Source organism: Micropterus salmoides, unplaced genomic scaffold (genome assembly GCF_014851395.1).
Source record: "Micropterus salmoides isolate LMB-PRFRI ecotype aquatic unplaced genomic scaffold, ASM1485139v1 Ms_hic_scaffold_9, whole genome shotgun sequence".
Classification (NCBI taxonomy): domain Eukaryota; kingdom Metazoa; phylum Chordata; class Actinopteri; order Centrarchiformes; family Centrarchidae; genus Micropterus; species Micropterus salmoides.
Window position 1 is genome coordinate 30,322,682 of NW_024044681.1, and position 22,827 is coordinate 30,345,508.

The window sequence follows — 22,827 nt, forward strand, 5'->3', positions numbered from 1 at the left end:
CATCCAGAGTAAATTATCCTAAATGGGGCAGCGTGCACATGCAGAAGGCCCCTTCTGTCCATTACAGTGAAACTGAGTGTTTGTATGGAGCCTTATTTAAATTGTAAATGTTTATTGCATAAGTATACAAAATGTCAAACACCAAATAAAAATGCTTCCGCCGCTGTATCCTGAATATAATCTCGTATGGGGACACAAGTGATGGGTTCTTCCTCATTTTGATGAAAGAACCCATCCAAGTCCACTGGCTCACAAAATATAACTTCTCTGAGTAGTAAAATACATTTGGTAAATTTAATTACTTACTAGAAACTGTTTGTCCTGGTAAGCTGCTAACAGCATTAAACAAACAGTCAATCAAATTAAAATGTCCAGACATATGCCCGTCTGGTGAAACTGATTGAAGGGGAGATTAAGGGAAATTTGTGGAGCAGTGCGGGGGGGAACATTAGACAGATTCACTTGTTTTAATAAAGCAGATTTTCCAGACTAACACAAATATTTTGAAATGTTCAAAGGTGAATAAGAGTTCACTGACTGTCAGAACTTGTCCCACATGTTAAATTAGTCAAATATAAAAAGCATGAACTGCATTGAACAAAGGCAAAATACTGTTACAGAGAGAGAACAGAGCAAAGTAAAACTTGTTCCGTAAGTGTTGAATTAGAATGTAGTCCAACATCAAAGCAGCTGGCTCATGAGCCAAACCTACTGTACTTAAATATTAACTAGAAATCAAATGGTTCTTAGTTATCTGCCACGAACTCCATAAAACTTATTTTAAACTCACTAAAACAGACCAAAGTCTTTTTGTTTTAAACCGTTCTGTATGGATTTTTATGTTGAAAGATAAAAAGCTTGAAGATATGTCTTGTTCACATGATGCGGTTGATTTTTAGCAACAAAGAAGAGGAGGAAGCAGACCCAAGTGACTATAGTGATAAAACTATGTTTTGCAGTAATAAGTGTACCCATTCATAAAAAGTACAATGGAAGCTAGTAATACTTGTGTGGAACCACATTAAAAATGTAAAAATAGAAATGAAGTACAGTTGTTGCATTAGTTTAGAAGTTAGTTACTTATCAACACGGCCAGCACTTGCAGCAGTTGTTTTGACATATCACTCAAGGAGGCTATCAAAATGAAGTTACTTTAAAAAACCATTTCAACTCTATTACTGCAGTTCAAAAATCGTACTGCTTCTCGGCGTCAGTGTGACTTACACTTCCTGTGCATATCATTATCTTTGAAACGTCCATAAATCTGCTTAGAAAGCGTCAGACTTTGAAAACCTCAGCATTAGAATGAGGAGTAGACACAGACAACCAAGATAATTAAAGGAATTTCTAATCAAACTAACTGGTTTTCTCTCTTCTTAGGTCCAGGTGCTGCTCTATTACCTGCAGCATTCTCCCATCTCCTTTGCCGAACTGAAGCGCAACACGCTCTACTTTTCCACTGACGTTTAATCCCCACCCACCTCCCTCAGGGCGCCATCAGGCGAGGAGAGAGTGAGAGACTCCATAGAAGTTTTGATCCCTGCCACTCGGTCCTGCTGCCTCACCTCTCCTCCCAGCAGGCAGCTCATCTCAACTGTACAGCCCCTATCCCCCTTCCCCTACATCCCTCCTGTCTACAACCCCAAACCAACCCCCCCCCCCCGAAAAGAGATGGAGCCGAGCACGTAGGGAGGTGGTGAAGGAGATTTCCTGGGCGTCTAGAAGACACTTGTCATGTCCTGTTTGTAATGTGAGGAGAGCAGAGCCGCCTCCCACCGACAAGACGGCAAGGCAGTCCGGGACCACAGTGGGAAAGGTCAGGGCGGTAGGGGGGTGCAAACGCCACGGCCTGGCGCAGTGGCACAGGATCACACCCCTGGGTGTCGTGGTGTCAGCTAGAGAACCCTTACTAGACACCAGTTTGATGATCTCAGAAACCAGTCCACTTGACCTCCAGCTTTGTTTTTCCTGATCAGAGGCATTTCAGAAAAATGGCATTTATATGTTTAATAATTACGTTCAACAGCTGTTTTGTTTCCTTTTTTATTTTTATTTTTTGGCTTTGTGCATGTGTGTGGTGGAGGAGGTGGGGTGTGTGAGTGACAATGTGGATGTACTTGAGCGTGTGTGGGTTTGTGTGCGTGTGTGTGTGTATGTGTTTTAAGGGACTATGAGAATTTGTGAGGTTTAGAAGTGGCCTGGAAGCCATCCTAAGAAATGGCTGGTGATGTGTCTCTCTGTACTGACAAACATGAGAGAACTGACCTCCCCACTGAGTCTTGGCCAAATTAGCCCTATTTATTTTGAATATATATAATATGTGTGCCTGTACAGTTCTGTGCAACTAGAGAAATGCTCTAAGGAGTCTGTTTTTTGAAGTTTATTCAGGTAGTGATGTTATATTTAGTCTGATTTTCTCATTCACCATGTCCATGCTTGGTAAGCTGTACTGAAATGATCACCAGAAAGTCTGCCAATTAATTTCAGATCACTTTGTAGAGGAGAAAGGGCACTCTGTGACATGATGGTTGTTGGGGGAAAAACACAATGAATGGAACATTTAGCTTCTTTTTCTTGTTGTTTCATTGCAAGCCTGTTCCAAGTGTCTTACTGCACCAGTATAATCTATAGGATGATTTGTGTAGTTGCCCTCATTGCATGTTCAGCTTGTCAATTAAGCCAGGCCAGGTAACACAAAGGTAGGCTGCCTCTGCAAGGCACTCCGGCAAACACCCATCTCTGCTCTGTACAAAGCCAACCTTTCTGCTATCAAGCCTGCGACATATCTTAAAATACTGTAAGCACTGCTAGATGAGTACTATTTGATATTTTTAATATAAGATTAAAATAAAATAAAAAAATGTTGTATTTTACTTCTTTTGAGAAGAATTTCAATATACTGTAATATGGAGGTTAAATGTTAATGTGAACTCTCCCTCCCCCCCCCCCCCCCCCCCCCTTTTACAGTAAAATAAAAGTTACCAAAACACTCTCACTTTGTGTCCGTCTGTTGATATATTGATAATACTGTCTTTCTGGAAACAATGGGTCAACAACATAACTAAAATTGATAAAAAATGCTACATCATAACATCCTGCCAATTTAAGTAACAGACAAGGAAATGTGCATTGACTTTATATCATTTTCAGCAGAATTGTGGCTTCCTTCTTATATTTTTTTCTGTCATGCACCTAAACCAGTCACTACATCCTCAAACAGTTAGACAAGTTTTTTCAATCTTTAAGGATTAAACCATATTTGGATAAAGTTTAAGACCTTTGCACATTACACCACCTGGTGGTCAATTTTACAAATTGTTAAAGGAGACCTCCAAGTTAAAGTTAAACTCTTAAGGCTGTAAATCTGTTGTTATCCCCTTGACATGTTTAAATATTTAAGATAGTCTGTATATACAGATGTGTAGCTTATACCACCCCAACAACTAATTTTAGTCCTGCAAACAATTCATCAGTGCTCCAAACTTTAGCTCTGAGTTAGTCCTGTGGCATGACTGAACATCTTTTAGGAAACTTCATGACACGGTTGTACAGAGACATATAAGAAAGGGTTTTCTTCGTCTCTTAGATTTGTGTGTTATCTGCTTGGATAGATAACAAGATGGACACGTATGCTGTTTTTCAAGAGGACTTTTGCCGACTGGCCCTTTAGGCCCCCAGACCTGTGCCCTGTAGGCTCAACTGGTAATTAACCCACAGAAATATGGGCCACTCAGAGTAAGATTTTGGTATTAAGCATGTCAAAATTCTAAGTGACACACTTTTGCTGCTGTTTTTACAATTAATAAGTGACGCATAAATGTGTCATAGTGCTAAGGCTCCCAGATTATTGAGGGGGGCTCCAGAGGTCTTGTGTCCCAGTTAAGAGTGACTAGTAGAGGATACACACTTCCCATATTTTGGAAATGTATGATGGTAAGCTGATAATGGCTACAAGGTCTATCTCAGTACCATCATTACCTGTACAACATGAAAAAGTTCATGACATGCTATGTTTCCTTTTAACTGAGCTGTGTTCTGGTGACAATGAAATGGCCAGTTGAGCTGATTCACATAAATAAATGTGCCGCTATTCTTTTTATGGAAAGGGTTCATTTTTAGGTTGACCAATTGGTTCTCTGTTTTAGGGATCAATCAGAGCAGCTGTTGAGTGCAGCTGGGTGATTCCCTCTGGGCCAATCGGGATGTGGCAATGCCCATCCTGGAAGGCATAACCTAGCCGTAGAGGGCGAAGCCTATATGAAGTACAACAAGAGGGGCATACCTGCACGCTGGTGGCTCTTTCTTGAAGCATTCTGAACCCTACGCAATGTGTGCACAACTCACTCCATAGACAAAGTCAGCCTATAGCTCTATCCTTTGGGACCTGCTGAGATCTCTTTTGCTGTCTCCTTTGCCCGTTGAGGGAAGAAATAAGAGTCTCTGGACCTTTCGTTCAGAGTGGACATAGATCATGGATGAATTATAGTGAAAATTAAATTATTTACATTTTTTCTGGGGATGCCCTGGAACACTCTCAAAGGCCCTTGGGGGTCCTCGGACCCAACTTTGAGAATTACTGGTAGAAGATATATAGCATTTCAATTTCAATTCAATTTTATTTATATAGTGCCAAATCACAACAACAGTTATCTCACAGCGCTTTTCATAAAAGAGCAGGTCTAGACCGTACTCTGCTATTTACAGAAGCCCAACAGTTCCCACCAAGAGCAAGCACTAGGCGACAGAGGCAAGGAAAAACTTCCTTTTAAGAGGCAGAAACCTCGAGCAGAACCATGGCTCAGGGTGGGCGGCCATCTACCTCGACCGGTTGGGGGAGGGAGAGAGAGAGGGGGGGGGGGGAGAGAGAGAGAGATGTAAGGAGAGAGAGAGAGGAGGGAGGCAGCCTACACAATACACACACAGAGGTACAGACAGTGAAGGTGATGTTGCTATAGACTAAATGAAAAATGGTACAGATATTTATAATAGTGTTAATGGTAACAATTGTAATGTTAATGATTATAATAACAATAATAACAATAAGACTAGCAACAATAGTCGTTGCAGCAGAGGGTGTCGAGCAGGAACACAGGGGCAGCAGGTGACCCGCAACCACAGATCCAGACTCCACAGCTCCAGAGCCAGAAAACCTGCAGGAAGTGATAGGAGAGAGGAGAGAGACGAGAAAGCACAAGACTACCAGAAAGGGGAGAAGTTGTGTTAGTAACATGCAATAATGGGATGAGGTTGCATACAGAGGGAGAGAAAGTAGAGGAGAGAGGAGCTCAGTGTATCATGGGAAATCCCCCCGGCAGTCTAGGCCTATAGCAGCATAACTAAGGGATGGTTCAGGACTCACCTGAGCCAGCCCTAACTATAAGCTTCATCAAAGAGGAAAGTCTTAAGCCTACTCTTAAATGTGGAGATGGTGTCAATCAAGCATCAATTCATAATGTCAGCATGACTGTATTTCACAAATACTAAACCAGTTCTAAAGTCTGTGAGAAGTTAGTTAGTGCACAGCTACTCACAATCAGTCAGCTGCTGCGGGTAATGTGCCTCATAGTGTCTGTTTTTTGGAAAAATACAACAAAAGTTTTATTTTTTATGGTGTGGGATTTAATACGGATCCAGTGAGCTCACCAACAAATCCAGTAACTCCAGAGATTATGGTTTACACAACTCTGTACTACTTAGACACACTTGTAAAACACAACTTGCAGCACTGATGAAGCGGTCACTCTTGTTTTTCTGCTTGGTCCATTCTGGTTGGTGAACAAAAGAAAACAAGCGTGCACCAAAAGAAAGCATACCAAAACACCGAAAATGCTGTGTAATTCATTACAGGGAGAACAACAGTGACCGTGCTGTGTGTGGTCATTATGGACGCATCAGCTTCTGTGTCATTTCTGATTGATCTGATCTGATCATGTCTACAGACTGCAGTGGAAGATCACAGCTACACAGCTTCAGAATGAACAGGGGGAAAAAATCTAATATATTGTCTCTTCTTCTGTCTTGCTCACTTAAGTCACACACTCATATGTCATGGAAAAGGAATGATGACTCAACCGAGACCATCCTGATTTCTAACTTTGCACTTGGTTTCTATTTCATAGGGCAGGACTCTTGCATTTTTGGCGTTCCTGGAACACCTGAGAGTGGACATCAACCAACCATTCATCCAAGGAAGACCCAGCACCAAAGCAGAACACTACAGGCCTCCAGGCACCAAGCACTGTCTTGAGAACCCAGTGAGTACAATTACGGCACCCCCTGCCCCTCCACTCCGACCTCCAACCCCTCATGTCACCATCTTCACCCACCAGTCAAGAGGATGAGGAGCGCTCTGACCCAACAAGCACAGAGGGTTCTGCGTCTTCTGTGCTGGTGGGTTTTGGAAGCTCCTCACACACACAGGAAGTTGTCATCACCTTCTGTGCTTACATATCAAGACCGTCAAAAAAGAGACAGACAGTTCAGGCTGAGTGAGAAAATAATTATTCTCAGAGCATTCAGTTTGTCGCATTTAACACAGTTTGTTGTGTATACTGTATGTAGAGTATACACTGTTTATCTGAATAGAGCAATGCAATAAATATAAGACTTTAAATATTTGTTGATATTACAAACAATTGCATAATCTTTTATATACATAATTCAGAAGTCTAATAATGGATGACATCTTAAATACTTGTGAAATAAATATTGTGAAATTTGCAATTTAGTTTATATTTCATCTGAAAGTCATTTTTAACTGTGTGATTTTAAAAGCTTTGGTAAATGTACTGTATATTATGTTATTATGCTATCATATTTAATCTTCATACAAAAAAAACCTTAAAACTGATTAAATGTGTCCTTATTACCCACACAGATTTATTATTATTTAATATTCTTTCTGCCTACACACTCATTGTTTGACTAGTTTGGCAGTGATTTCTATAAAATAATCACATATGACGCTGATCCTCTCCCCTCAGTGATGTTAAAATAATGTTTCTTAAATCCTGAATCAGTTGCCACTGTCATAATATTTGTAAGGGACTGTTTCAACAATCAGCCAGGGAAGTTATTGATCTACTGCCAACTGATGGTTTGTCACTCATTCACAGAACATTGGACGCATTTTCTTGCTGGTGTGGGAAACATTTGATGACATGTTTGAAAATGACTGCACATTAATATTATTAATTTATATATTCAAACATGCAGGCCTGTTTTCAGAACATTTTTGTTGATGCTGATGTACATTAGCTCACCCAATCAGATTTTTAATTTAGATTTCTTAAGTTACCAAAGAATAAAGGAGGATTCCTATTGGCAGGAACAAGACCAAACATCCAACTGTCCTGCAACATACTATTACCCTATATACATCATACCCTTTGAGCTTACATTATGACATTACCACAATAGATGCCTCATCTCTGTGATTGTCAAATGGTAAGAGGACTTTCTTTTATTATGGCCCCTGTTCTTTGAATGAGCTCCAGGTTAAGCTTAAGCTTAGCACACTCCTCTCCTTGGCTGCATATTAAAAAAAAGATCTTTTAAAAGATCTCAGAAATCTTAACTGTTACATGCACCTGTTTTATTACTTAATTCATTATGTTATGCTGGTTGCATGTATGTATCTCTGTCACTCTGTTTGTATTTTTGTATGACCCCTTAAGTCATGTCTGTTTTTTACTGTATTTTATTTTAATCGTGCTATTCTTCTTGTAATGTCTTTGTAACTATGCTGCCCTCTTGACCAGGTCTCACTTGTAAAAGAGATCCCTGGTAAAATAAAGGCTAACTAAATGTATCTTTTTTCTTCTCTGTTGGTACAGATGACTTAATAAGCAGCACTTACCACTTAAAAACCAAAAATATTAAAACATAATTTCAAACTGTGATTTTGTCTGAATTGTACTGTAAATTCCACATAATGGAGACGCCAAAGAATATTTTCTCTGTAAACTCTGTGAAATGCATGCAAGTTAAAGAATAAAAGGAGATGCATTTACATTCAAACTAGAATGAAGACTTATTAGAAGGCAAAATACAGTTTTGTGGTTATGGACACTTGTAAGCTTCATCAAGAAAAAAAGTCCTGAATGCACAAGTTAACAAAAAGAAACATCTTTAATATAAATAAACCTGACGTGGATTAGTTTCTGACACATCATCATACCAACAACAGGAAGAGTTTTTATCCGAGTCTGATAAGTTGGTCGTGACTCAGAGTGAAAGTGATTTGTGTTCAACGTTTTTATCTCATCATTATACCTTCAACAGAGAAGCAGACCCACCCCGCTCAGTTTCTGCAGATTCTCTTCATACGAGGTTGCTTTGCTCAAACTGTTCATATGATAAAACAAACGAGCCACTGGAAAATACATACATGTCTTTTCAGCCCACTGTACTGTACACAAACAGAAACCTGCCACTTCCACCAAACACATCAGGTCTGTGTTTTGCAGCAATCCTCCATGTGCAGGTAAATATTCACAGGGTTGGATTTCGAACAGGGCTCGTCCAGATGTGTATCGATTAAGTTCTTGTCCATAGAGCTGCTCTTTGGTTCACCGCAAATAATATTCAATGGCAGCAGAAAACGCAGCAAAGCCTCCACATCCCAGCACCCCAGCCTTGAGACCAGCTACAAAACAGAAAAAGAATACATGTGAGGACCAGACAAATATACTACCTTTAAATTAAAACGTAAATACACTATGGTTACTTACCACGAAATCCAATGGCTCCTCCAGTTACACAACCACTGTACACTGCGTTCTTCCAGTCAGATTTGCCTCTGTGCTGCAAATGAAAAATGGGTTCTGTGTTACGCACAAACACCAGAAAACAATGAAAGTCTCCAATTATAATTAAAAGTTAGCTTATTGCTATATCTGATGTGAAAACATTTTGCAAGCTACCATACTTATTGGACATAGCTTATGCACATCATCACTTTAAAAATGAAACAGCAAGCAATTTTGCACCAGAGGGCGCTATCACACCACTTTGTGGAGGACAGCAGGACACAACTACCTTGATATTTCCTAAACCTCTCTAACATTCAACACAGGAACTGTATTACAATAGTTATGAGGATTAGCATTTCCTGCAGTACTTATTGCTTTATTATTTCTGCCCGTGTGCCATCAGAGATGTGTTGAAGCAAGGCTATGAAGCCTTGTCAGATTGTCCCTGTGCAGTTTTACAACATACAACCATATGTAATACTGCTGTCTGTCAGTCTGGAAACACACACAAAAAACAAAACAAAATCACACGAACAATTCATGAAAGACGAGTAAGTAATCACAATTAGAAACACTGCAGCAAAGGCGAATCATATCAGTTTCCATTTATCAACAGTCGTTTCAACCCAAGATGACTCTGTTTATGCGTTTGCCATTTGTCATAATTGTCCAAATTGTTCCCGTTGACTTATTAAATGCTGTGGGTTTATTTACCAGTGCCTCTCTAATTTTACCACAAATGACATTTGGTCTTTTGGGTGCGGTGTTTTTAATCATGCTTTAAAACTTTAAAAACTCCCCATCACACCTAACATGACCCAGCCTTGTAGCAGTGTGTAGTTGTTAATTAGGATACTTTAGAGTTTAAACCCATGTACAACAAGCGTTTACATTATTGCCTAATCTCGTCACGCAATCAAGTGGTGTGTAGAATCATAATCACACAATGACGCTAACGTTATTAGTTTCAGCCTTGTTTATGAAGCTGTGCGGTTATATCCAACATCAGCATGTCATCCCACGTAATGAAGAGAGAATGAAGAGAAGTGGTGTGACCTACTGATTCTATGATGCACTCTGTACAGGAGAACATGGCACCCACGATGGCAAAGTTCTTGGCGTACGACATCCCCCTCTGGCCCATGTCTTTGAGGACTTCTCGTGCTGTTGGAGTTCTCAGAGGGTCTTTGGGGTCGAAGCCAACATTGGTATCGATGCCAGCTGTGAAGACACCAAAAGCTCCTCCGAGGACAAACCCTGTGGAGAACAAAAACACCAACGTGAGAGTCTACCCAATGAATCACAACAATATTTACAGACTAGAGGAATAAAAAGATGCATACTGTGGAGGAAACAATACTTCCCTTAAAATAAGAATCACACAAGAGGCAAATCCTCATAAATATTTAGCTGGGGCTAGAAAATGTTTTGCTTGGCCTTTAATCGATATCAAAGTCAGTCAACTAATCATTTTAGCCCTACTTTTGGAAACCTCACACAAAAATCCCATTCCTAATTTCTTCTTCAAATCCCCTTCTACGTATAGTAAGAACTTGCAGCTCATATACCAGAGAACTGTATCCTACTTTAAAAAACATTATAAAAAGGCAACTGCCGGTCACCTAAAGCTGGTGCAGACAAACACACAAAGACAGTGAGCAGTTGTGATTGTATTATTATATTGTTAGTGACATTGCTTACCTCCCACACAGGCCAGAACCGACTTGAAGGCGCAGCTCTCCATTCCCCTCTCGATCATCTTCTGCTCGTCGCTTTTAGGAGGCATTGGCAGAGCCCCCATAACGGCGGGGTTCAGGTCCTTTACGGGCCTCTTGTCCCCGATGAGATGGTCCAGAATCATACTGTACTGAAACGTTTGGCTGTCCATGCTGGGACTAGCCGAAGCTGGACCTTGTGAGTCGGAGGCAGCAGCGTTTGCAGCACCCGTGGAGGCAGCCATGTTTCTCAATGACAGCGCCTTTAGGTAAATGTAGTCAAAGACGAGCTGGTGCAGATTCGTCACATTTGTAATGGCGCTGATGTTGATGTTAAAGCATGTATTTATATAGTTACATACATAAACAGCAGCATGAGAAAACGTATGTGTTTTAAAGCTTTTCTTTAAAAAAAGCTTTTAACATCTTGTCATACGATTTATTTAAAAACGTGTCAGCACATTCGGCACAAAGTCAACCTGCCAGTGTGACTTCTACAGCAGCCCTGCTGTAGTTTTCAAAGAAGGTTACACAATGTTTTAGTTTAAACTTTACGGTCATTTTGGAGACTGTAGCCTTTGTGTTATTAAATTGTATACATGAGACATTTTTCCACCTCTCTCATGTCAATAGACAACAAAGCATCATGAATAATAATATGGTTTTAATGAAATATTAAATCTTATATCAGAAACACTTCTTATCCCTGCATTAATTCATTCTACATTTGTGCTGGTTAGATTTATACATTTTTGTTACAACTATGTCAGAGAGGGATTGATTCCCCCTATTTAAGTAAAGGGAATGATATTCAATCCAATAGGCTACAACACTGCCAAAAGCTGTCAACAAACAGCTTATTATGAACTTCATAAAGGTATGATTTTTTTTTCTGGAATGTTTGATTCGGTTGTATTTTATTTTTTGGCCTTGAAACGGTGTGTACACCCAGGCACAATCCCAACTATATTTTATATTTTGTCAATCTATTTCATATTTATATATGTCTACATTTGTTTATGTCAGCTGTATGTTTGTTTACGTGTAGCACCTTATCTCCAAAGCAAATTCCTCGTACGTGTAAAAACTACTTGGCAATAATGCATTTTCTGATTCTGATTTTCATCAAGCAATTTAACAGTGAAGGAAATTAGGCTACAATAAGTAATTAGTGCCGATATTACATATGTAGAGAAACATCTAATTTACTTCTTCAAATTGTCTAGTCATAGAGTGGACATTTGTGAAATACAGCTATGTGCGCGGTATTGTATATTTCTTTTATTTTGTTCCTTTCTTTATTTTGTTCCCGTCTCACAACAGAAGGACTACATCTCCCAGACATCTCTCCGAGCACTGCGCCAAACTCGCTTCAAGCGCTCCACCTACCGGGCTCCTGCACAGGCACGGGCGACACTTAAATGACTCGCGTGCATGCGTGAGGGAGCATCATCCTGATCAAACAACAGCAGCACCGCCGCAATACTGAAACAGGTGAGATGAAGCTAGCGGCTAATGTTCCTCTATATCTGACTCTCTACAGCATTCCCTTTTCTTTTCACCAATTTGTTGTGTTAACATGTGTAAACTTTACCGTTAACGCTTTTCTGTGGGTGGACATTAACGAAGAGTCGCGCGGGAGCAGTTGGTTTGGCCAGCTGACTCTAACGTCAAACTGACTTTGATGACAGCTCGCTTGTTACCATCATTAGCAGCCACAGTAGACGTGGCTGCTCCTTTAAAGTCACTCTGAAGCAGACGTGTCTCTCCTGAGACGATAACGTCTGTCATAAAACAGCCAAAGGACAGGTTGTGTTCAGGCTAATTGACTGTGTGACTAATGTTAGGCAACAGAAAGTCCAAAAACACGGGCGTACACAGGATGTTATTTGACATTTCACATCGATTCAGATATTCACCGTGAATTTTTCAGTTTAATTGCTAACGTTGCACCATGCTGTGTCGTGAGTTCAACAGGATTCTTGCTTGATCAATACTCCCGATCTGCTTTATAAACATCAGTTTTATTAATTCTTATTCCACCATGGTTATAAATCAAATACAGTGATTCTGTTGTCGTTGCCAAGGGATGTCTGATAGTGCATTGTTTCCCCTGACAACAAAATACTTTTTATTGGGATTGCACATATTTTATTGAAGTTAAGTTTAAGTAAGTCTTTTTAGTGTAAATCCTTTTTCCCATCACAAAGGTCTCAGAGCTGCTTCAAAACCTTCTTCACTGCCATGAATAGATACAGTATCTGGAGGAGAAATGCACAGGAATTAATTGTGTTATTATTATAGTTGGCCTGAAAGTGGTCAAATTGAAACATGTTGAGTCATAAAAATCTTGGATTCAGTTTATAGAATATCCTCTTATTTATACGTTTTTAATTTTAAAATGCAAAGTCCCCTCAGGTTGCTAAAAAACAAGTTCTCCCAGAAATACAGAGGACATGACATCAGTGTCCTAAACCTACAGCTCTGCACACAAGTGCAGACAACAAATATTTGCCTTTATCATTATATTACAAGGACTAGAACCACTGAAGGTTTCTTCTCAGATCTTATAATTCAATTCAGATTAGCTTTATTGGCATAAATGTGTAACAACAATATTGCCAAAGCGTCATACAAACTACATAAGAACAATCAACTCCATACATTTCATTAAACAGGTAATTAAAGCGTAAAGTATATATATAGTATATACAGTGATTATGCACTGTTTAGCACCTGCTCCTTCCTGACATAAACCTGGGTATGTACTGGCAGATCAAGTTGCAAATGAATTTACCAAATCAGCAGTACTGCTTAGGTTGTCCTGTGTTTTTTTTATGTAAATTTCATGTTTTGCTGCCAATGGCTAGTTGCCTTTGTAATCACTGTAAGCGTTTTTCCTCACATGACCAGCCAGCCATTTGTTCCTCATTAGATCAATGCCATGTCAAACTGCAGCTTGTTGTGTTTAGTGTTGTTATTTGTGAAAGTCTGTTGTTAATGCCTTTTAAAAGTTTCTTAAATGCTTCACGATAGCAATGTATCCTGACTAAGCTCCTGTGTGTAACTGTGCTCTTGCCACGTAACATTTGCTTGTAAACTCCATGACCAAAGTGCTTCAGAAGCAACAGATCACCGTCTAAAATAGTGAAGCGTGAATTCTAAACCTTTGCTGTTTTATTCGTGACTTGCTGTGCAGCATAATTGGGCATCTCGTTAATGAAAATAAAGTAAAGTTGTTAAATACCTTAATTGCAGAGCTTATGTAGAAGTCATGTGTTTATGGAAGAGGCCAGCCTTGCATGGGTCCTTAGGGAGAAACCAAATGGGCAGCAAATGACAGCTTTCACTTTCTTCTGTTCCTTTTGATTATGCCAGGAGAAAGGAGACTTCAAATATGAGCAGTGCACCAGTCATTTATGAGGCAGTCAATGTGAATGTTGTTTGTAGGTAATTACAGCCTTTGTTTTTCTCATGGTTAACCATCCAAGAAGGGGATCCAGACGGAAATCTGTCTTTGGCTTCTGGGCTGTGTTCAGACCAGGCTGTGCTAGGCGCAAAAAAGCACCAAGGGAGGCTGGTGTTGTGTCAATGTCAAGTTTTTTTAACCACTGACATTTACTGATGAAGAGGCTCCTGTCTTTTCTGCGTCTTTGATGTCTAGTGTGTGTTTGTAGCCAGGGAAATGACACACACACACATCTGACAACAGCTAATAGGATTTCCAAGTTTCCAGTCTGTGTGTTTGAGTCTATTATTGATTTCATGACTTTGTGTTTCTCTTGCCTGGCCTCATCCTTAGCATGTCCTTGTAGAGCCTGGACTGTGAATGTCTGCTCTCATCCTCTGTTCAACTCATTATCCAGGCAGTTCCTGTCATTGGCTTGCTATTTATAGCCAAGGGTTATGTGGGGAGCACCCATGTCCAGTTGTACAGCGGTGGTACGGCTTGTTATGTTAGACAGAAAATAATAGCTGGTGATCAACTTGACCTTTCTGCTCAAGGGGAAGATCTACATGTATGTGAACGTGTGATGTTGTAAAGGCATCCTCTCATTGCTGTCCTACACACTCAGGAATATCTCCTACCAGTGCTGGTGTCCTGGATTTACTTTTCTTAACTATGTGCTAAGGGACTGTGAGCAGAAAATTAATAGCAGCAGCGCTGGAGTCTTTCATCCATATGCTGTATCTGATATTTGTATGTAACGTGTCAGGGTGGGGGAGGGGTAACAACGTTTGAAGCGACCTTGTCCAGAGTTGTGTTAAGGAGGGTAAAGGCAGATGCTGCAGTGATGTACATCTCTATGGTCGGTCGGATGCTTACTTCACTCCCTAGTCGCTCTCTATGGATGGAGATACCGCCATAATGATTATGCATTGACTCATATAACTTTCACAGTTTTCAAACCTGCAGTATGCCAATTTAAATTTTTTAAATTTAAATTTGCCTGGTCCTAAATATGGAAAACATTAAAAATAAATCTTGGGCATTTAAGCTGTAATCATCACACAGCCTAGTTCTGTATAAATCCTTACTTTTGAAGAGTGTGTACACTCTTGTGTTCTGCTAGTTAATGCCAGTTTATTTAAAAATGCAATGTGAGACAGGGTGGGCATTGTAGGATGAGGATTTGGAGTTGTATGGGATTGAGAGAGAGGTTGAAAATGACTATCACCAAGAGTCAGCATGAAGCTTTATCCACACGGATATTAAAGGAACTGCTTTAAGCTGGTTTAAATCCTACTCATCAGATCGCACCCAGTTTGTACATGTAAACAATAAGTCTTCTCTGCACAGCAGAGTTACCCATGGAGTTCCACAAGGTTCAGTCCTTGGACCTATATTATTCACCTTGTATATGATTCGGCTAGGTAATATCCACAGTATAAACTTTCATTGTTATGCTGATGACACTCAGTTATACCTTTCTATCAGACCTGATGAAACCAACCAGTTAGCTAGGCTTCAAATGTGCATTAAGGATGTGAAGACCTGGATGTCTTATAATTTCTTGATGTTGAACTCTGAAAAAACTGAGGTTGTAGTACTTGGACCCAAACTCCTCCGAGACACATTGTCTGCAGACATAGTTGCCTTGGATGGCATTGCCTTGGCCTCCAGCACCACCGTGAGGTGGTTTTGATCAAGACCTGTCTTTCAACGCACACATAAAGCAAACTACGAGGACTGCCTATTTTCACCTTCGCAATATTGTGAAAATTAGAAACCTCATGCATCGAGATGATGCAGAGAAACTTGTTCACGCATTTGTTACCTCAAGGCTTGACTACTGTAACTCCGTGCTTTCAGGCTGCTCAAAAAAATCTCTTAAGTCTCTCCAGTTAATACAAAACGCTGCTGCACGCATACTGACAAGAACCAGTAGGAGAGATCATATCACCCCTGTTTTAGTAACTTTGCACTTGCTCCTGGTAAAATTGAGAATTGATTTTAAAATACTTTGTCTTACATACAAAGCCCTTAATGGTCAGGCACCATCTTATTTGAAAGAACTCCTTACACCATACTGCCCCACTAGAACACTGCGTTTCCAAAATGCAGGGCTACTTGTAGTGCCTAGGGTCTCCAGATGTAGAATAGGAGCCAGAGCCTTTAGCCATCAGGCACCTCAGCTGTGGAATCAGACTGGGTTCGGGAAGCAACCAACATTTCCATATTTAAGAGTAGGCTAAAAACTTTTCTTTTTAGTAAAGCTTTTAGCTAGGGATGGTTTTTCTGTATTTGGTGAGAAGGCTTATAGTTTGGGCTAGGGTATTTTATGAATTTTTTATACATTTTATTTGTTTATTTTATTGTATTTATTATTAGTTTTATAATTGTCTATTTTATTGTTGTTTTTTAATGTGTGTTTCTTATATGTTGTTAGCATTTTCTGAAAATTCTATGTGTCTGTTTTCTGTAAAGTGTATTGGGACCACACAGCTGGTGATTTTACACTTTAATAAACTTTAACTTTAACTTTAACGGAGTCATAGGTGGGGTACCTATCTTCACCAGAACACACCTCACCCCTCATTACCATAATGAGCTAGAACATCACAGTTTGCTGAGCCGTACCAGTTTGAACCTCTTGGCGGTCCTCCTGAACCTGATGCTGCAGCTAGGCCTGTTGGTGCTGAGTTCATCAAGTTCATGAGTTGCTGTGTAGTGTCAGCCTGTGAAGATCCGTCAATCAATGTGGAGGGACAATTGTTAGAGAGGCAGCCAAACACGGACGTGCCCAAAATATTCTGCAAGTCAGTAGTCTTTATTTGTAAAAGTGCTGTTTGAGGTGGAAATGACTTCTCTCTAAACAAACTCAAGACTACAGTGGATAGGAAATTTCCTGATGGTTATATCAGAGTAGAGCAGTTTTAGAAGCCTGTGCAGGTCAATGAGCACAAAGAGCATAGACTGTGTGCAGACTCATAAAGGGATCAACCTAACAACAGTTTTCCTGGCATACACTATCAGGTAAAGCCCTTAGGAATTAACAGTCAAATGCAATGTGTTGCTTAAGATGCATATTGCCTTCTTGAAATGAGCTGTAATGGTTCTTTAAAGAATCAAATGTAAATGAGGCCCAAGAGCTTATTGATACATAGTGAGAACGTGCACATATGCTCTACCCTGGTTGTTTGTAGATGTGGTACCAAAAAGAGGGGCTGACTGGGTATAGTTCATCAATCCTGAGCAACATGACTGTCCAGACAGGACTCCAAAGTGACCTGATCTCACAATAGGCGCCTTATGCATAAATGTACCCTGACTTAAAGCTTTGTGCTATGAGGTCAGAGCGCTCTTTTTTTTTTGGTCTCTATGTAACCGTTTATCTAGCCTTTATTGCTGTGAATGTTTGTAACAGGATTAGCTCTCACTCTCTTCAGTGTTAGTATATTAGGAAATACTAATTCTGGTCAGAAACACATTTCTCTGCCTGGTATGCCCCTGTCAGTTCTCGCTCACAAATATGCAGGGAAAAGCACTCAAAGAGTTGTTATCTGACCCCAAGAGGCGAGGTCTGGTCTGAATACAGTTGGATTGGCACGTCCTTTACTGCAGTCGAGGAGGCTTTAATTGAGGAGATAAGAGGAGATGGACCGATTGGGGCAGGAATGAGTACTGGCGTGGCATTCAGTCAGTTGAATATGTAGAAGCACCCCGTTTCTGAGAGAATGCGAGGCTACTCAGTACACTGTCAGCACATAGCAGCTATTTTGCTTAATATTTCAACTCACTACTTTTGCCTTGCAAATGCACAGATGGCTCCCAGCCTCCACAGCATTGCCAGGCTAACCTTCCCCCAGTTTTTTCTTCTAAAAAGGAAAAATAAACTACACTTGCACAGCAATGTTTTCTGTCTGAGAGGTGTGTACATTAGCTGTGAAGGAAGGCAACTCCAAGCATCTTTTCCCCCTGGCTCTGTTTTTAGTTCAGAAAAGTTCAGGAAACAGGCCGCATACTTGACAAGCATCACAGTCAAATTCACTGGCTCCAAGGAATGCTAGTCTTTCTGTAAATGGGTCATCTGTACCACTTCTGAGGTAAACCGGAGATATGAATGTCAGGCTTCTTTTGCCTTCACTGTAGCCTGAGAGCAAGAAGAGTGTCTTGCAGAAGTGTGATGTCCAAGTCTAGAATAAGACAGATGATTTGATATTGTGGAGTGCCATTCAGGTGAACAGGACAAGCGAGTTTACAAGCGTGACGCTTAAACGTGCGTGAGGGAGTGTTCTTAAAATATTTGCTTGGCAACTGAAACATGTCTGACCCATTGTAATATCTTTTTGGTCTCTCTTCATGCAGGTTACATTGAACACACCCACGGTGCACATCAAATAGCTCTCATGCCACAAGTGTGTGTACTGTTGCAAACTCAAAAGACACAGAGCAAGAATCACTTCTTTTGGGTGGGACAGTAATTGTACTCAGTGGCACAAATACTGTGATGTTCCATTGCAGACAATTACTGAGCTCTGTTTAGTGGTTCTCTTTTTATTCCCTCGCAGTTCTCATAGATGCTATACTAGTGTTTCGAAGGAATCCGCCCACACGCCGTACATGTAGCCAGCCAGGCAGACAGGAAAGCAGCTGACTTTTATACAGCATGGCTCTGACTGACTGTTTATCAGACAAGAACTTTGACACCATCAGAGCAGGAAGCTCGGCCCTCGGGGGAGCCCGGCTCTGAGAAAGATGAAACAAAGAACGAAGCAGATGAAATATGCATGAAGACTGTAACAATCTCAGCTCCTAGTACTGTGCGCCTGGTGAAGCTAGGACAGAGCAGTTATAATGTACATAATGGATGGCTGTAAGTGCTGCGAGGTGGCGCAGTTCAACACACCAGTAATCCCTTGTTTGGCTGAGGCCAAACGGATCAGGACGTGGATGCTTTAATTAAATTAAGTTTGTGTCATTTTGTCTGTGTCCATTAAGTTCATAAGTTACCCTTGTAGGAGATGTCTGCAAAATATGCAAAACTATTGTGAGAATTGAATAGTCGTTTTAATCAATTTTAAGCAAAAATGCCAAACATTTGCTGGTTTCAACATTTGTGCTTTTCTTTGTCATACATGATAGTAAATTGGATTTAGAAAAGAAGACATTTGAAGAAATCAACTTGGGATGTGGGGAAATGTAAAGGGCAATTTTTCATTATTATCTGGCATTTTATATATTAATCTGCAGAATAATCAATAATGAACATATTATATACACATATCTACAAACACTATATGATCCATATTTTAAAAATATATTCTTTAATATTGATATAGTTTAAGTTAACTTTAAGTACACATTGGGAAGAAAACTGCATAACTCATGCAAACTATCATGAAAAAGTTCTAAAGTGTGAATATTGCGTCAGACGTGTAAATGGGGAATTGGGTATGAAGTATCACAGTTAATGAGCCAGGATCCACAGTATGCACTTATTATTTTGAAAGTTTTTGAACCCCTGCTGTAGACTCAAAAGTCAGCCAAACAACCTATTGATCTAAGTCCAGATCAAAGGAAATCATCAAATTAGCACTTTCCTCACTAACTCTGCTTTCTTCTCATCTCTCCTTGTAGTAAAATGTGCTGATTTAAGCAGAAGCTCTCATCTTAAGGCTATTTCATATTCAGATGCTGAGAAGCAGTTTTTCTAGCTTTTGGTTGAGAAATTACACAACCATACTAGAAGGCTTGATAGGCTTCTTGTTTCACTCTTTCTAGCAGTAATTCACACCAGCGTCACCACACAAAGGCAGTTGGCGCAATAGTCACTACCCTCAAACACAACACATACCACTTGTGAACTGTTGCCTCCTAGCTGTAGGTTCAGGGTTCTCCATTTACAGGGGTGCAAACTGAAACATTTAAAGTCTGATAATATTTGTGCAGCTGTAAGCATGCTAGTGGCATCTCGGCTTTGCTCATGTTCAGATCTCACAAATAGCTACTGACTAAAAATGTGAAAATGTCACACATTTGCTGCGTTCTGAATTGTTTTGTGCAAAACTAGGCTGTAGCTTCCCCCTATGCTGCTTTTGGTAAGGAGGTTTGCGCCCTAATGCGTATTAGTTTCAGATCCCTACAGACTAAAGGGGAAACCCAGAGGGAGAACAGAGACCGCCTCACAGCATGGGATACACTCTAATCCCACACTCTTCCTGTTTCACTTTAGCTGAGATAATGACTTTTAGCACACCGCTTCCCTAGACCCAGGTGTTGTACAGATGCTTCAAGGCTGCATACGTGGTCAGGAACAATTAATACATTAGTGCATGCATGTAGGCACACATTTTGCATAATACTGCAATATTATTGTCTCAAATAAGACTGATATTAAAGTTAAATGGATTAATACAGTACGTTATAAGTTTATATAGTAACAGTAATGTGTTCTGAGTCTGGACTCACATGCTCCAGTGCATATGTTGGTCAGATGTTCAGCTACTGTTACGGTAATGTGATATCAGTAGCAGCAGTAGCCACATATCAATATCACACCAACGGAAGCAACCGAAAGATAATATCTGCTTGTGGTTGTAAGGAGTTAATTTTCAGTCTTTTGATAGTTGGTATCCAACTGTTTCATTTCTTCATAGTTATATAAGCATTTCAAAGATCAAAATAACTAATTAATTTGTGTTCTCATATCATTAAATCTTTAAATCCTCTTGTTGCAGAGCGTCAAGGTGGCGAGAAACACTCACCCTCAGACATAACAATATCAGGAAAAAATAGAACAGCGGGCTTTTATTTTTTTAACTCTTGCTTGGCCAGTTTATCTTCATGTTGTTTATTTTAATACGTGAAATGACAGGTTACTTTTCATTCTCTCACTAATGTTATCTGCTCCCTATACTGGTATAGAAATTTGAATGCTCGTTGCACAACATAATCCTTGTGCATGTGGGTGATTTGAATTTTCTGCATTAAAAAAGTTAATACTGTAAATGGAAAAACCACTTTATTGAATCTTTTTGTATTGTTTCAGATAATTTTGACCTCTTGAAAATGGGGACCCATTCACAGCCAGGAGGTTTTAGTTTACTGTTCACTGTGGCCGAAAAAAAAATGGTTCATATTTATTGTATGGTTATTTTTATGAGGACACCACATAGCACAGACCAGTGCCACATACCACATGTACAAATAGTATCGACTGGAGCCAAAACATCAATACCACTGGATCCTCAAAGATGTTTGGAACTGACCTCATGTTCAGTCACATACAGTCAGTAGTACATGATCTAACTTTCTCTCATTGAATGTGTAATCGTACAGGAGCTTTACAATTTAAGCGAATTCTGTACAGCTGTCAGTTTTTGGGTGGTCTAATGAGAGTAGGCTCGACTTTTAATGATCATGAAAAAGGCATTATTTTAAGCCACACACTCAGCTGAATCACCACCATTACTCATTTTGCATTTGATTTCACATCCCGTGTGACAGTGTTGTGTCTATGTGGTGAGTCTGACTCAGTGCTCTTTCCTGCGGACGGTGAGAGGAAAAAGGAAGAGAATGAAAAGCAGGCGGTGCTAAGGACCTTCAACGTGCCTGCTGACGGTTTTGTCTGAGAAGTGTGGTGTTCTGTGGTCTGTCCATTCAGCCTCTTGTATCACACAATGACAGTAATCCCATGAGAGCTACCTCGCCTAGTGAACATCCAGCCACATGGCTTTATGTTCCATCATTATTTATTAATGTTTGGCCTGGTTAGCACTCCAGAGGTCTGCTGTTTCCTAATGTACCCTTTCTACAGGGTTCACTTTATGCAAAGAATTTTGGCAGTATGGAATGTCCTCATATGCAAGTACATGGTAGGCTGAGAAATGGTCGGTATGTTGGTAATGACTGGTGCTTGTGTGTAAGTGAGGTGGACATGAAGTGTTCTTCAATTCAGAGTCCATGTTCTATATTGGGATATCTTTGTTTCTGTTGTTATTTGTATAATATGGAAAAGACTTTTTAACCTACAGGTTGGTCGGGGCAGCTGGCTGGCTATGATTTTGTTATTTTCTTGATGCATTATTTTTTGGATTATCTCGCTTCCTTGTGTGATTTGGAACATTGACTTGTCAATATTCTAAAAATATTGTTGCCATCATAAAGGGTAGACTGGAAAAGGAAACAAAGTCACATTTGTCTTCTATATCTCTACACATGGCTTTTCTTTGTCATCCTAGGAAAAAAACTAAACTGGAATTAATATACTTTGAACAGACACCTTGTAAACATTAGAAACAAGTATTTTCTGTGGTCATGGAGTAATCCACACTTGCCACACCAGGCATATGTGACCACTGGCAGTGAACAATGACAGGAACGGTATAATGTTATGACAGCATTTAACAAGGCTGCAATCAATAAGGTAGCGTCAACATTACAAAATCTGTTGTAGGAAGAATGCAGCGTGCGTCAAATCACACTTGAAATCCTTGTCTGCAGAAGGGTGTGAAACAGCATGTGGTGCCTAAAAGAGTACCATGAACTGTTTCTCAACCCTTTGCAGCGCCCTTTGAAAATGCAGTTCTGTGGTAGTGTAGGGGTGTGGTCAGACCAAGTTCCTCAGTTTACCACTTGCCACAAACTGAAGCCTGTTTCATCCCGGACCAGAGTGCAGTACGTTCTCTACCCACATGCTCTACGGCCTTGGCATGCCGTACGTTGTGGGATCCAAATTAGACCAGTATGGTAAGGCACAAAATGCAGACCCATCCACAATTGACCCACCCTCACATTAAGAAGTGTTTCTGAGACAAAGACGGGCTTTGTCAGTATTTGTAGCTGCTGTTTATGCTGACAGCCTACGTTCACTTTGGAAATGAAGAACTCATAACAATGTCATAAATCAGATTTA

The 22,827-nt window shown here is 40.1% G+C and overlaps 3 protein-coding genes across 9 annotated transcripts in view; 2 read left to right on the plus strand and 1 right to left on the minus strand.

The window, feature by feature from the left end:
• Nucleotides 1-2,830, plus strand: part of abr (ABR activator of RhoGEF and GTPase) — a 124,830-nt gene extending 122,000 nt beyond the window's left edge. For all 5 annotated transcript variants that reach the window (XM_038708302.1, XM_038708303.1, XM_038708305.1 and 2 more), the window contains one exon: nt 1,381-2,830. In XM_038708302.1, the coding sequence (XP_038564230.1) occupies nt 1,381-1,470 (90 nt within the window). In that variant the 3' untranslated portion in view covers nt 1,471-2,830. The remainder of the gene's footprint in view (nt 1-1,380) is intronic.
• A 5,281-nt stretch (nt 2,831-8,111) lies between these two features.
• Nucleotides 8,112-10,734, minus strand: timm22 (translocase of inner mitochondrial membrane 22 homolog (yeast)). Its single transcript, XM_038708322.1, has 4 exons — nt 10,455-10,734; nt 9,814-10,010; nt 8,733-8,805; nt 8,112-8,647 (listed from the first exon to the last, which is right to left on the minus strand). The coding sequence occupies exons 1-4, from the start codon at nt 10,711-10,713 to the stop codon at nt 8,571-8,573; spliced, it is 606 nt and encodes a 201-aa protein (XP_038564250.1). The 5' UTR covers nt 10,714-10,734; the 3' UTR covers nt 8,112-8,570.
• Nucleotides 10,735-11,876: 1,142 nt separating this feature from the next.
• The window catches only part of specc1 (sperm antigen with calponin homology and coiled-coil domains 1), a 74,717-nt gene continuing 63,766 nt past the window's right edge, over nt 11,877-22,827 (plus strand). For all 3 annotated transcript variants that reach the window (XM_038708309.1, XM_038708313.1, XM_038708314.1), the window contains exon 1: nt 11,877-11,962. The gene's annotated coding sequence lies outside the window, so the exon portion shown is untranslated. The remainder of the gene's footprint in view (nt 11,963-22,827) is intronic.

Bases quoted from the DNA above. Each gene is read 5' to 3' on its own strand.
- timm22 (XM_038708322.1), bottom strand. From the start codon at position 10,713: ATGGCTGCCTCCACGGGTGCTGCAAACGCTGCTGCCTCCGACTCACAA. The intron at 10,011-10,454 runs GTAAGCAATGTC...TGTTCTCCACAG, and splicing joins GGTTCTGGCCTGTGTGGGAG to GGTTTGTCCTCGGAGGAGCT. The intron at 8,648-8,732 runs GTAAGTAACCAT...TCTGTTTTGTAG, and splicing joins AGGAGCCATTGGATTTCGTG to CTGGTCTCAAGGCTGGGGTG.